The sequence below is a fragment of the Phoca vitulina genome, unplaced genomic scaffold, assembly GCF_004348235.1.
Source record: "Phoca vitulina isolate PV1807 unplaced genomic scaffold, GSC_HSeal_1.0 scaffold13, whole genome shotgun sequence".
NCBI lineage: Eukaryota > Metazoa > Chordata > Mammalia > Carnivora > Phocidae > Phoca > Phoca vitulina.
In genome coordinates, this window is record NW_022589716.1 from 46,111,468 (window position 1) to 46,125,889 (window position 14,422).

Sequence of the window (14,422 nt, forward strand, 5' to 3'; positions counted from 1 at the left end):
GGGTTTCCATCTCAGGAGCTTGCCTCTGCAAATATCTCTTTTAAACCTCCCCCTCATCTCTCCCTTTCTGTATTAATTAGATTTCTTGGTAGGATCTGCTGCTTTTCCAGTAATTACATCTTCAGTCAATTCATTTGGGAAATTAACCAATATTAAAATGCTTGAGGCCAAAAAAAAAAAAAAAAAAAAGGAATACTCCCCAGTGTAGGAGAGCTGAAGTAAGGCACGCAGTTTAGATTTCAGCTCTCCACCAGGCTGCTTTGCACAGTTTCTTCAAGAAAATAACCTAAGGGAGAAAATGAAATGTTTTTCTTCCCAAATGAGTAGCTAACTTGAGCATATGTATAAGGTATTTGCACAAACGGAGTTCAGATACTTGTTGTAGGTATTGAATTGTGAAGGAGGAGAATTATCATACTTGCCATCATTATCGTGTCCCTCCCTCGTGCCAGGCCCTGTGTCAGGGGCTTACCAAGCACTGTTCTCATGCTTTAGGAGGCTGCCAGGCCCCACCCTGCCAGTGACACAGAGCCCCGGGTTTGTTCCTGTGGTTACGGTCTCTAACAGCTTTATTGAGATTTAATTTTAAATAAAATTCACCCATTTTAAGCGTACAACTCAAGGAATTTTAATCTATTTACAGAATGGTATAGGTAGCACCACCGTCCAATTTTAGAACATTTTCATCACCCCCAAAAACACCTCCTGCCCGTTGATAATAGCGCCCATTCCCACCCACACCCCCTGGCAACCACTAATCCACTTTCTATTTGTATATATTTGTCTTTGCTGAACATTTCATGTAAATGGAATCATACAGCATGTGTTCTTTTGTGTCTGGCTTCTTTCACTGAGTCCTGAGTTTTACTCTTTAATTTTGAGATAAAGCCCACGTTTTTTTCACATTATAAAATACAAAGTTTGAGGAAAACAGCTCTCCTTGAAGTTTAACGGCAACTTATGTTTAAATTCTGACTCCTGACAAAAGATGCTGTCCTAGAATATTGAACATTAAGGGTAGCTTGAATTTGGACAATCAGGGGAAAAGCAGTGGTCAAAAATATGCTCCTCTCCTTTCCTGGAGGTATAAGCAGGCAGGCCTCAGGGAGCAGACACAGATTTGAATCAAAAGGCTTGGTTTGTGTTTCCCTCTGGATATTTATACCTTGGTGCTATTGTACAGATGAGGAGCCTGAGGTTCAGAGAGCCTTGTCCAAAATCATAGGAGCACCAAGTGCCAGCCACAAAGAGCAAGCAGGTTCCAGTGGGTGCTTCACATGCAGGAAGTTCTACCCCCACCTGAGGTGAGGAGGAGAGGAATTGAAGCAGGGAGAGCAATCTCAAAAGGGGGTCTTAGGGCCTGTGGTCCCACGGACAGCGTGGGCCTCACCTAAAAGCAATCAGAATCATATTTGCCAATCTGGGACCTCAGGAGTAAGAGGAAGGAGGATAATAGGTCTCCCCTCGTGTTCCCCTTGGGCACACTCATTCTCCTGCTGTCTCTAGGACACATATCCCCAAAGCCAGTTGTCTCATACATGCACACACACACATCCACAGACGCGCACACATACCCCCACCCCCGCACAGATGCACTTTCTCCATACAGTCTTTAGCTACCTTGAGTCCCTTGTGGAAAGGTACCTTACAGCATATCGGAAATAGATACTATATATGTATTACAGTTCCCTCAGTCAAATGTTTTTGCGTTTGTTTGTTTTTTTTAAGCTGGACCCCAGCATTTTTGAAAGTTTGCAGAAAGAGCGAGTAGAGGCTGGAGATGTGATCTACATTGAAGCCAACAGCGGGGCCGTGAAGGTAACACCATGCCTGGTTCGCAGGAGGAGGCCTAGGTGACAAGGGGGGTGCTTTCTTCAGGAGTATGGGGTGCAGGGAGGGGCTGGCGTCTGGTGGGATGCTGAGGGAAGGTCAGCAGTTGGCCCTTTACGTTGAATAAAGTTTGCTTTCACTTTATCTTCATTCTTTAACCTTCTCATGATTAAAACAGACAGTCTGTTCGAAAAATACTAAAGCCTGTTTAGAGGGGGAGTACCGGGTGAGAAAGCAGAACAACTGTAGTCATTTTCAAATTGAAGTGTGCAGTGCGTTTAATCTTCCTTTTATCTCTTTGGTATTTTCTTCCCAAGATATATGCATGTGGAAAGGAATGCTGCATTAGTTGGCATTCTTTTTATATCTGATTTTCAGTGTCCTGTACAGTGTTCCTCACTGTTTAATGGATGAGCATAATACTTCATATCATACGATAAATCACCCACCTACAAAAGAGTCTGAACGGCTCCCTCCGTCTCCAGTTAATCTACTGGATTTGCCCTTTATCAGGAATTGCATACAGTTAAAAGAAAGAGAGGGGGGAAAAGATTTGGAGAAAGTATCAGGTGTTTTTCAACTGGGTTTTTGGAGCCCAGTGATGAGCAGATAGCTTCCTTCTCTTGGCAGCGGGGGCGTGGGGCGTATTTGGAGTTCGTCAGGTAGGCTGTCAGGCCTGCAGTTGGGAACTGAGACTTTTATCTCACTTAGCACTGTGCCATTTGGGGACTTGGCAGTGAACACTCACCGGGCACTCAGGTTTCTTTCTTTCTGCAGAGGCAGGGCAGGTGTGATACCTACGCCACAGAATTCGACCTTGAAGCTGAAGAGTATGTCCCCTTGCCAAAGGGGGATGTGCACAAGAAGAAAGAAATCATCCAGGATGTGACCTTGCACGACTTGGATGTGGCCAACGCACGGCCCCAGGTACTGCCTTGATGTGGGTGTGACCTGGCACCCGAGCCCTTTTGTGTGTGCATGGAAGCTCGGGGAATGAATTGTCAGTGTCTTGCTGCGGTTTCTTAGGGCAGACGGTCCTTTTCTATCTGTAATGTTCAGCAGTTAACATCGACATGAGCTACGAGGGACTCCTTTGTTCCAATTCAAATGCTCTAGTCACAGATGATTTCATGTGTATTGTTTCTTACCCCAGCCAAGCCTCTGGCCCTGAGCTAGCCAGCTTCTTCTATGGCTTCCCTCCAGCAAGCGGGCTCACGCCTGGGATTCTCTGGGTGTTAATGGTGGAGGGCAGGAGTGTTCTTTGAGCCCTTTGCAGGATTCCCGAAAGCCTGACCAAGCTGTGTCTTTCCCCCTGCTTAGTGAAATCTTCAGTGTTTTAGCTTGGAGCGGGAGTTGTGTCTGCTCCTCATGCCAACAAATGGATGCTTAGGCCTTGACTAGTAAAATGTGGGGGAGTACAGTATGACTCTATGACATCTCTGCGAAATTGTGCGATTTTAAAACCCCAACTCTCCCCTGCTGGTAGTCTTTCAGTTTGATTTCCTCTTCATCCTAAGAGTCTACCTTTTCACTAGCAGGGAATAGGCTTTCTAACCTGAAATTTGATCCTTGGGTGTTTTGCCCCTTAGAGCCTTGGCCAAGAGATTGCTGAAGAATCGTTTGTGGTTTTTTTTTTTTTTTTAAGATTTTATTATTTATTTATTTGCAAGCGAGAATGAGAGAGAGAGATCAAGCGCACAAGCAGGGGGAGCAGCAGGCAGAGGGAGAAGCAGGCACCTCACTGAGCAGGGAGCCCGATGCAGGGCTCGATCCCAGGACCCAGGGATTATGACCTGAGATGAAGGCAGACACTTAACAACTGAGCCACCCAGGTGTCCCGCTGAAGAATCGTTTTGGACCAAGAGGTCCGTCTGTGTGTGGAACAGCTATCCCCAAACCAGCCTCCCGGGAGCCTTCACCTTGGTTAGAGTGTTTGGCCAAGAGTTGGAAGTCAGGCATTGTGTCACTCCGACACTAATGAGTTCTGCCCATTAGTCGCTTGGTGTCCCTGGGTTTTCTGTGATTTAGGGTGCTCTGGTTTTGAGTTTCCTCCTTTGTGAAGAGGGCATAATAGTTCCTACCCTGCAGGATCAGATGTCGTAGGTTCTCAGGAAACATTCGCTACATTTTATAGCTGAACATTTAGTAAGCACCTCCACCTCTGTCCCAGAGCCTGGCAGAAAGGGATCACGAAACGCTAGGCAGATGACTGCCCTGGGAGGGGCTGGCGGTGAGCCTGTCGGTGAGTCTGTTAGCAGCCAGCCGTCCTACAGCGTCTGCTCCCCCGACCAAGCAGCCCCAGGGCAGGACTCGCTGAATGTGACTGTGCAGTTGAGTCTAGAGAGAGGAGACATGGGAACGCAGATAAGTACATCCTTACACTTACCTCAACAGTCCATCCATCCCCAAGGGAACCAGAGCATCGGCAGAGGGTAGGCGTCGGATGCCCCATGAGGGCGTTTGACCCGAACTTTGATGGGTAACTGGAGCTTCCCGGAAAAGAGACTGTGCTTCCGGGTAGGTGGTCTAGAATATGCAAAAGCATTGAATCGTACAAGAGCACGGGTGTTTGGAGAAGGGTATGGTCCTGTGTGGCTGATCAGGGAATGTGGGATCGGAAAAGGCTATGGCAGGAGAAGGAGATTGGGGCAGGCCGCACAGAGCTGGTACATCCCATGAAGGCCAAGGGGGACCTCTTAAAAATTCCTCTGTGTTTAGAAATGCCTCACATGGGGCACCTGGGTGGCTCAGTCGTTAAGCGTCTGCCTTCGGCTCAGGTCATGATCCCAGGGTCCTGGGATCGAGCCCTGCATTGGGCCCCCTGCTCCAGGGGAAGCCTGCTTCTCCCTTTCCCACTCCCCTTGCTTGTGTTCCCTCTCTCGCTGTGTCTCTGTCAAATAAATAAATAAAATCTTGAAAAAAAAAAGAAGTTCCTCACGCTTTCCAGTGAGGGTGTCTGGGGTCTCCACACCTAAAACCCCGTGTCCAGTTGATAATGGGAAGCAGTGTGATGGTGATGGTGGTGGTGGAGACCTTTGCAGCTGCCTTAGAAAGCGGGACTGACTCTGTGGGTCTTCTGTTTTGCAGGGGGGACAAGACATCCTGTCTATGATGGGCCAGTTAATGAAGCCGAAGAAGACAGAAATCACAGGTAAGAGAAACAGCAAGGCCTGCGAGCAAGAACCAGAACCGTAGGGCCCTGGATTCTGATGTACTGTGTGAGGCTTTTTGAGTGAATCCTCGGACCTGAGGAAATACTTTGGGACAGGTTCTTTCTTCCTCGTCATTCAGAGCCTGACTTCATCCTAGCAGTCTGTGGCTGCTTTAGACAGCTCGAAATAAAGCATACTGTGTGCTGTCTGGTCCAGAGTGCTAGTGCACCCTCTTGAATGCATTCAGTATCCTTGCACTCATCTTTGAAGATGGAGGCCGTCACAATCTGGTCCCCTCAAGGTCCTGGAAACGTGGACGGTATCACTTCAGCTGTGCAGGACAGCTCCTGCCAGAGCACTCCTGAGCACAGCAAGCTCCACCGCCTCGGTCCCGGGTCTCTCTGCTCTGCAGCCGCAAAGCAGCTCCCAGCCTGCCCGGCTCAGCTTCCTGGGCACTTGCCATGGCTTGGCAGGAATGTTGTTTCTCCCTTGTGGACCTTTAGTTTCCCCTGCTTCTCTTCCCAACTGGTACATCCTTCTTTTTTCTAAGCACCTGTCACTTTAAAATGTTAAACATTAAAGCCTCTGTTATCTGTTTCGTGTTAGCCAGCGGAGTGATCTGAGACTTTTCTAGCAGAGTCGCCAAGATCAGTTTCTGTGTTTTCACGGTTTTGACCATGACCTCCTCTTTTGACCATCCCTGCCTCCTGGCTTTGGTGGAAGATGCAGCATCAGATCTTTGTGTTCTGTATTTGTGAGCAGCTCCCTCCTCGTGATAGTGCAGGAGCTGGTTTGGAGAACAAGAACTGTGACCTTAGGTGGTCTCATGTAACTCTTAAGAGACCCGTCCCTCTAGAGCTCTGAGGTTGGACCTTTCCTCAGAACCTGCATTCCTCACAGGTTTCCTTCCAGAGAGCCTTTTGCACGCACCCTATTCCTTCATCTAGGCACTTGACTGAAAGTTAATTAACCCAAGCTTTGGCATATAGGGCCAAAAGAAAGGGTCATTTGCTGAGTGCAGAACAGGAAAATTTGCATATGAAAACTCACTTCACGCAGGGCTCCCCAACTTCTGTTCTCTGGGATGTGGCAGGGCACTAGGTGGGTGGGTGTGAGTAATAAAGCAAAGTGGAGAGCATGACTGGGGGGTGCATGCCCCTGTGAAGACATGCAAAACTGTAAAAGCCATTACAGACTTAACATGTCAGCAGGGGAAGCTGCCAGTTCTGTTACTTCTCCGTGGTGATTATCCCTATTTTCAGATCATGACACCGAAGTGGGAACGTAACCTGCCTGGGGTCATATAGTTAGCAGTAAAAGTGGGCCCCACACTTGGCTTTGGATCAAATGGGGATGGGGAAGAGGAGAAAAGGTGACCGCTTCCCCACCTAACTTTGCCTGTCTCTTCTTACTGTCTCCTAGACAAACTTCGAGGGGAGATTAACAAGGTAGTGAATAAGTACATTGATCAGGGCATTGCTGAGCTGGTTCCAGGCGTGCTCTTTGTTGATGAAGTCCACATGCTGGACATCGAGTGCTTCACCTACCTGCACCGGGCCTTGGAATCTTCTATCGCCCCCATCGTCATCTTTGCATCCAACCGAGGCAACTGTGTCATCAGGTAGGGTGACTCCCTGCCAGCCGTGAGGCTTTTCCACCTTCCATCTGGGTTCATGTTTTCCTCTGGGATCACTTTCAACCCATAATGTCGTGAGTCAGGATAGAGATGAAGGCAGATCATGTTCATTTTGAGAGAAACCTGCCAAAGTGGCTTGTCTTCACAGGTAGTTCATGCATCAGCCTCATTCCATCATGGCCATCAAGGGCAACAGCCATCCTGTTACTAAATATGAGGGCCTCCACATGGTCTCTGGGGTTACAGTGTGGTGTGATTTGGTCATTCTGTTGGAGAGGGCAAAGGTAAGGTTAGTCAGGCTGGCCTTGGGTGACCTTACATATGTTAATTTCTATCCTCATACTAGCTGTGGGCGGTAAGTATTCTTGGCTTTGTGTTTTAGATGAAAGAAACAACAGCAGAATAAATCCTGGTCGTGAAGATAAAGATATGATGAGGACCCAGATCTTTCTAATAATGAAACCAGTAACAAAACCAGTATTTTCTCTCTATCTCTCTACCTTCTTGGAGCCACACTGGTGCCTGCCCCTCCCCCCACCCCTATCCCCCTGAGGCCTGCCTTTGGGAAGGGTAGATGTTGAGGCCTGGAAGGCACATGCCCACGTGATGCTCACCCTGCCAGGATGGGCCCAGGGCTGGGTGGGGGGTTCTTTCTTGCGGTTCTTCTCCTGAGTACTCTGCAAATGAGCAGATGAGCCCCAGAGAACACACTGTCTTCCCAGCTCTCAAGGGCCCTGTACTTGGTAGTTTTCTTGCTCTTTGGTTTTCTGTGCTCCGGTTTGAATGCTGGGGCACAAAGCAGAGTGGTGAAGAGCCCTTTTCAAGCCTGCCGGGGAGTAGTGTGGGAGAATAGAGCTCTGGGGGCTGTGTGTTCCTGGCAGCAGGGATGGTAGGAATCTGGAAAGAGACCCTAAGGCCCATGAGTATTTCAGTACAGGGCTGGAGCCAGACCAAGTTAGGAACCCAAATTGCTATTCACCTAGACTTGCCTCTGAATGATGGTGGGTCACATGCAGGACTTTAGCTGGCTCTTGACAGAGTTTTGTCTCCATTGAGAGTGTTCCAAAGCTATGCTGCTGGCTCCGGGGCAGCTCCCCTCTCTGGTGATCGCTCTGGCTCAGAATTAGGATTTGCCTACATGATTCAAGTTCATGTGGCAGCAGCTTGTAGTCACTCTTTGAATCCCTGTACTGGTGTCTTGACAAGATCATCATCACAGGTGTTTTCTGCATTCTTGGGGAGAAGGCAGCTTGTTCCAGGGCCAGGCCAGCCGTTGGTGAGAGGAGCTGGCTACCTGGGCAGCCTCTGGAAGCCCGGTATGTGGCCTGGTGCCTGGTGAGCCTGGCATCCCTGCCGCCCAGACCCTGTAGCTTTGCTGGACTTCTGCTTGCTTTGGTCAGGCCTGGCTTCAGTCTGAAAGTTGGTGAAAGGCTCAGCCTGGACTGATGGTGCCCCCTGCTGGGGAGCTCTGCCAACAGGCTCCGCTCCCTCACAGCAGATAACCCAACCCAGCAGATGCCAGCTTCTGACAGGAGCAGACTCTTAGGCCTCAGAGTACCTTCTCTCAGACCCGTCCCACCCAGGAAAAAAGTACACAGGAAGATGGTTCTGAACTCAGAGCATGCCCAGTGGGGATGGAGCTCTGGTCAGCCTGAAACCTGGGAAACTTGGCCCCAGTGGCCCCAGACGGATTTCATCAAGGGCTGCTAGAGGCTGTGGCTGCCCACTGCTGCCAGACCGCAGTGGGAGGAAGATGCTCAGCATGTGATGCTTTCTGCAGCCCTGCTGAAGCAACCAGAACTGGGTTGTATGCTCTAGATGAAGGTTTTGGTGCGAAGCGCTGGTAGCTAGTAGGGATTTGGTTGTGGTGCTGAGACTAATGTGAAATTAGCAACAATAAAAATAATAGCCAACATGTATTGAGGAGTTCCTTCTGTGCACACTGCTGGTCACACCTCAACTTACCGAGGAAGGGACTGGTGTTCTCACTGTTCAGATGAGGATACTGAGGCTCCACCACGATAGGGGACTTGGCCAAGGTCATACAGCTCAGAAGTAAGGCTGGGGTTTGAATCTAGGGTGTTGGACTTCAGAGCTCATGCTCCCACAAGATTTGGTTTAGATGTGAAGTGATGAAATTTCTGGAATATTGGCACAGTGTCGGCACATCTGACTTGCTTCCCAATAGACTTTACTCTTGGAGGGAGCTGTTGAGCGTCCTTGCCCTTCAGAACCATATCTGACCTCCAGAGCTCGAAAGGGAAGAGGAGGGAGGGAGCTACCTGTAACTGAGGGCTTCCTCTGTGCCCGAAACTGTCCACAGTACTCTACGTAGGTCTCCCCATGTAATCTCCTGCACCTGACGATTCTGTGGGCAGGTGACCTCATTTCCAACTCCCACGGGAGGTGACGTGAGTAGGCCACAAGCCTGGGGGTTGGCTGGCTCTAAAGCTCCTGCCACCCCTGTTCTCCCGCACTGTTTCTGGTCAGTGTGGGGGGTGGTGGGGGGCTGAGCTGGTGCAGGTCGCTGCCGCCTCTGTCAGGGAGTGGCTGTGAAAGTGCCAACTGCCCCCTCTTCCTCTAGGTCATGTCTCTGTGCACAGGGCAGGGTAGCCATTCCTGCAGGAGCACCTTGAGGCCTCAGGCTCCTCCTGGGAAGAGAGAACGCCCCTGGGCGCCAGGGGTGGTGCAGCCGCATGGGCTCCACCCTCCCTTGCCACCCTCAAGTCCCTTCTGTGCCAGGACCCTCAGCCATTAAAGGAGAGCCTGGCCTTGATCCCAGCTCCCCAAACTTAAGAGGTCTTCTTTTCCTGTGGGGAATAGCTCCCTGGGGTTAAGGAATCTTTGTGGGAGTTTCTCTCCACAAGTCACTCTGTTGCACCAAAGAGCAAGACTTAAGAAGCAGTGTAGTCTCCATTCAGTGTATTCCTGTGGCAGAAGATGGTACATTTGAAGAAAACAGCTTTATGGAGATAGAATTCACATACAGTATAATTCACCCGTCTAAAGTGTACAATTCAGTCGTTTTTAGTATAGTCACAAAGTTGTGCAACCATCACCACTGTCCATTTTAGAACATTTTCGTCACCCCAGAAAGAAATCCTATACCCGTCAATAGTTATCCTGCTGCCACGCCTCACCCCCCAACTGTTTTCCCCCCTCCCCGCTCCCCATAGCCGCTGGCAGCCATTCATCTACTTTCTCTCTGTGTTCACCTTCCCTGGACAGTTCATATAAACGGCACCACACGACCTGTGCTCTTTTGTGCCTGGCTTCTTTCACGGAGCATAATGTTTTCAAGATCCATCCGTGTTGTAAACCGTGTCAGTGTTTATTGGTTTTTAAGGCTGAATAGTATTCCAAAATGTGGAATATTTAATAATACACTGACCCGTTAATTAGTTGATGGACATTGAGTTATTGGGTTGTTTTTACTCTGTGGCTCTTATGAATAATGTTGCCCTGAACATCTGTGTACAACTTTTTATGTAGACTTCGGTTTTTATTTCTCTTGGGGACATAACCTATCAGTGGAATTATTGGGTCCGATGGGAATTCTTTTTAACCTTTCAAGGAACTGCCAGACTGCTTTCCACAGTGGCTGCACCATTCTCACCAGCAGTGGCTGAGGGGTCCAGTTGCTCCACATCCTAGACGACACTTACTACAGTCGTTTATAGTCTGGCCTTCCAAGGGGGTGTGAAGTCGTAGTTCACAGTGGTTTTGATTTGCATTTGGCTATTGATTTTGAGCATCTTTTCGTGTGTTTCTCAGCCATTTGTATATCTTCTGGGAAGAATTGTCTGTTACTCTCATTTGCCCATTTTTTTTTATTCGGGTTGTCTTCTTATTAGTGAGTTCTAAGAATTCTTTATGTATTCTGATACTAGACCTGTACCAGATGTATGATTTGCAAATACTTTCCTCCCATCCTGTGGGTGGTTTTTTCAGTTTCTTGATAGTGTCTTTAAGTTTTGATGCAGTCCAGTTTTTCTGTTATTTCTTTGGTTGCTTGTGTTTTTTGGGCTCATATCCGAAAAACCATTTAAGGTCACAAAGATTTACACCTGTGATCTCTTCTAAGAGTTCTGTAGTTTTAGCCCTTACATTTAGGTTTATGATCATTTGTGGTTAATTTTGTGTATAGTCTAAGGAAGAGGTGTGTCCAGCTTCACTCCTTTACATGTAGATGTCCGGCTGTCCCAGGACCATTTGTTCTTCAGTGAATCGTCTCGGCAGCCTCATCAGAAAAGCAAATGGTTTTCTTCTTAGCACTCTGCCTGTGTCCACTGAGCCAGGGTGCAGTGGACTTAGGGGAGTTACCCTTCACATTACCCAGAGAGGTGTTCTCCACTGCGTCTCCTGTCATCAGAAAAGCTTTGTGGTATCTGTGTCCCTGCAGCCACGGGGTTATATAAAGAAGCAGTCAGGCAGTGATTCTCAGCTGGGGATGTTGTGACTTGTCACGACTTTGGGTGCTACTGGCATCTGGTGGGTAGAGGCCAGGGATGCTGCTGAACATCCTACAATGCACAGGAGAAGCCCCTACAAAAATTATTTGGTCCACAATGTCAAAAGTGTCAGCGGAGGAACCCTGAATTATAGTAAGATGGAAATGTTCACAATTGAGTCAACCCTTTGCACTTGTAAGTGTAGCTATAGGATACATTTCTAGAAGTGCAGTGACCTTGTTCCTGCAGATAGACCATATTGGATTCCAAGGAGAATTAGGTCTGTGGCATCACAGCCCAAAACTATATGTCTGGAAGAGGTACGGCATTAACACAGTTGGAACAATTGTCAAATGGCCTAATGGTGAAATCAATATTGGGCTGACACCAAAGCCAGAAAGGAGCCTCTGGGTACAAGAATAAATCTGCAATTTTAGCCAAAATGTAATTATTGCAGTTTATTATTAGCAATTTTATAATCTAATCTGACAGTTATGGCAGCCTTGTCAGACAGTGATTGCTCTGCACTGAGAGCTCCTTCTGGGCTCACCCCCCACCCCAGAGGAGCACTGGTAAATAGGGGCTTCCGTTCCCTCGCCCACTTAGCAAGTGATGGGACAGACCCTTTTGTGGGATTTTTGCAGAATAGAATCCCAGAAACTATTTTTTACTAATATGTTTTCTAAAAGAAACTTTGTACCTAAGTTTCATAGCTTGGACAAATGTTTCGGCTTTAATTCCTGAAAAATACTTGGCAGTCTTTAAGTGGACCTTTTTGTTTAAATTTTTAGTTTTGTGGATTCAAAACTGTAAGAATTTTTCTTTTTTTTTTTGCATAAAAAAGGAAACATCAAATTAAATTTAAAGAAAAAAAAATCTGAAAAAAGCAGTGAAGTTCTGCATCTGAAACAAAAAGAGTTCTGCGTCTTGGTGAACAACTTTATTGGAAAGGTTGGAGAAAAATAAAGATGCCCTTTCGCTCAAGAATTTGTGGGTTAGGGGCGCCTGCGTGGCTCAGTTGGTTGAGATCTGCCTTCGGCTCGGGTCATGATCCCAGGACCCCGGGATCATGACCTGAGCTGAAGGCAGACGCTTGATGACTGAGCCACCCAGGCGCCCCTAAATAAATAAAATCTTAAAAAAAAAAAAAAAGAATTTGTAGGTTATCTGCAAATCAACTCATTTCAGGAGTGGAAGGATACTTGGTTCTTAATATCAAAATTTATGCAATTTTCTCTTTTGAGTATCTTCTGTATTTAAGGAGGCAATCATACAAACTTTCCTGTGTTCCATACACAATAAATTCTTTGTTTCAGCCAACTCAGTGGAGGGGCAACTAGTACAACACCATCTCCCTGGACAAAGAGCATCGCAATATTCTGTTTTGTTGATTTACATATCTCTTAGCATGTGTCCTCATTAATTTCTATAGTAGTCAAGTTCTCTCCCACATGTCCTAATACCATATTTAAATGTTGATCAGAAGCATATAATCTGTCTTGAAGCTCTCTGTCGTGTCTCATCTTCACATAAGTTCACTCAGTATCTTCATATAAGTTCACTCATTCAGGCTGACCTTGTGGAGACCCAGGGCCTCCTCTTTCGTGCTGGTGGTTTGCTGCTGGCCCACTCGTTTGCTGAGCCCCCATGAGAAATTTTGAAGTTTGATTAGAGAGTACTTCATTTTTCTCCTAACCTTTTCTTCTTTTTTTTTTTTTAAGAATTTTCTTTTCTTTTTTTTTTTTAAGATTTTATTTAGTTATTTGAGATAGAGAGAGCACAAGCAGGGGGAGCGGCAGGCAGAGGGAGAAGCAGTCTCCTCTCTGAGCAGGGAGCCTGATGTGGGACTCGATCTCAGGACCCTGGGTCATGATCCCAGCCGAAGGCAGACGCTCAACCAACTGAGCCACCCAGGCGCCCCTAACCTTTTCTTCTTCAGACTTTTTATCTTTGTTATTATGTCTGAATTGAAGATGATTTACCACGAGTGTTACAGAGTTTGGGATATTTTAACATGGCAAAGTTGAGATCTTTTAAAGAATTCTCAAGAAAAATCCAAAATAGAACTTAAAAAAACCAAACTTATCACCTAAACAGAATTAGATACCTAAAAATTAATTGTAGTTTTCAAAGGTTATTTTGTTGAAAGTAAAGATTGTAAGCATTCCAAATACTGAGAGTTGAATCATGATAGAATTTAATCTTTATAATTCTTCCTTGTTACTTTAGAAATATTTTTTGGTGGAAAAGATTTGTTTTCTCTAAAGTTATCTTAATATTTATATTTGCTACCAGTCTATTTCCCTATTTATTTTAAAAGGTCTTAGTTGTTTTTTCATGTTAGATTTAACAGTTACTCATTAAATGTAGCATTTTATTCTTTCTTTGAATTGTTTTTATTTTGGGAAAATTACTATAACGGAATTTGCAATTTTAGTTATTTTTAAGTGTACAGTTCAGTGGCATTAATCGCATTCACAGAGTTGTACAACCATGCCCACCACCTGTCTTAAAAACTTTCCTGTCTCTCCAAACAGAAACTCTGTGCCCATTAAGCAGTGAGTCCCATTTTCCCCTTCCCCGAGCCCTGGGTAACCTCCACTGTACTCTGTGTCTATGAATTTTCCTTTTCTAGGTATTCCCTACCAGTGGAATCCTACAATATCTGCCCTTTTATGACTGGCTTCTTTCACTTAGCATCCTGTTGTAATGTGCATCAGAGCATTTTATGCTTGCAATAAGTATACATTTATACTTCAACTGGATAGAATTTTTTTTTTTTTTAAGATTTTATTTATTTATTTGACAGAGAGAGACACAGTGAGAGAAGGAACACAAGCAGGGGGAGTGGGAGAGGGAGAAGCAGGCTTCCTGCTGAGCAGGGAGCCCGATGCGGGGCTCGATCCCAGGACCCCGGGATCATGACCTGAGCTGAAGGCAGACGCTTAACGACTGAGCCACCCAGGCGTCCCTGGATAGAATTTCAACAGCTAGATTTCTTTACTGAAGTTGTATTTCTTGAATGCTCACTTATATTTGAAACTGAATATTCTGGTAATATTAACAACTAAATCCAAATGACCTGCCTTATTCTCTTTTCTACTGATGAGTTATGACCCCATAGACTCTGCAGTCTGGCGTAAGTTTAGGAATGCCAGAGTCAGTGCTGACATTGAGCTGCTGCTGCGACTCTCGGAGGCTGAGGCAGGAGCGCACAGCATAGCACGTTGGGCTTTCAGACACAGCGGCCGAAGCCGACCTTGTGTGCTACCAGCTCTGCTCGGCATGCCTCCTGCTGGGCAGCTGGTGTCTCGTGGCCTCACGGGTTGGCAGGGCTCCCTCCCGGGCCGCTC

General features: G+C 46.7%; 1 protein-coding gene and 1 pseudogene across 1 annotated transcript in view; one reads left to right on the forward strand and one right to left on the reverse strand.

Annotated features, from left to right (window-relative positions):
- RUVBL1 (RuvB like AAA ATPase 1) overlaps positions 1-14,422 on the forward strand; it is a 42,187-nt gene that overhangs the window by 20,647 nt on the left and 7,118 nt on the right. Inside the window, exons 5-8 of the mRNA XM_032412052.1 lie at positions 1,729-1,818; positions 2,608-2,757; positions 4,918-4,981; positions 6,405-6,603. Of these exons, the coding sequence (XP_032267943.1) occupies positions 1,729-1,818; positions 2,608-2,757; positions 4,918-4,981; positions 6,405-6,603 (503 nt within the window). The remainder of the gene's footprint in view (positions 1-1,728; positions 1,819-2,607; positions 2,758-4,917; positions 4,982-6,404; positions 6,604-14,422) is intronic.
- LOC116636892 lies at positions 12,244-12,753 on the reverse strand (annotated as a pseudogene).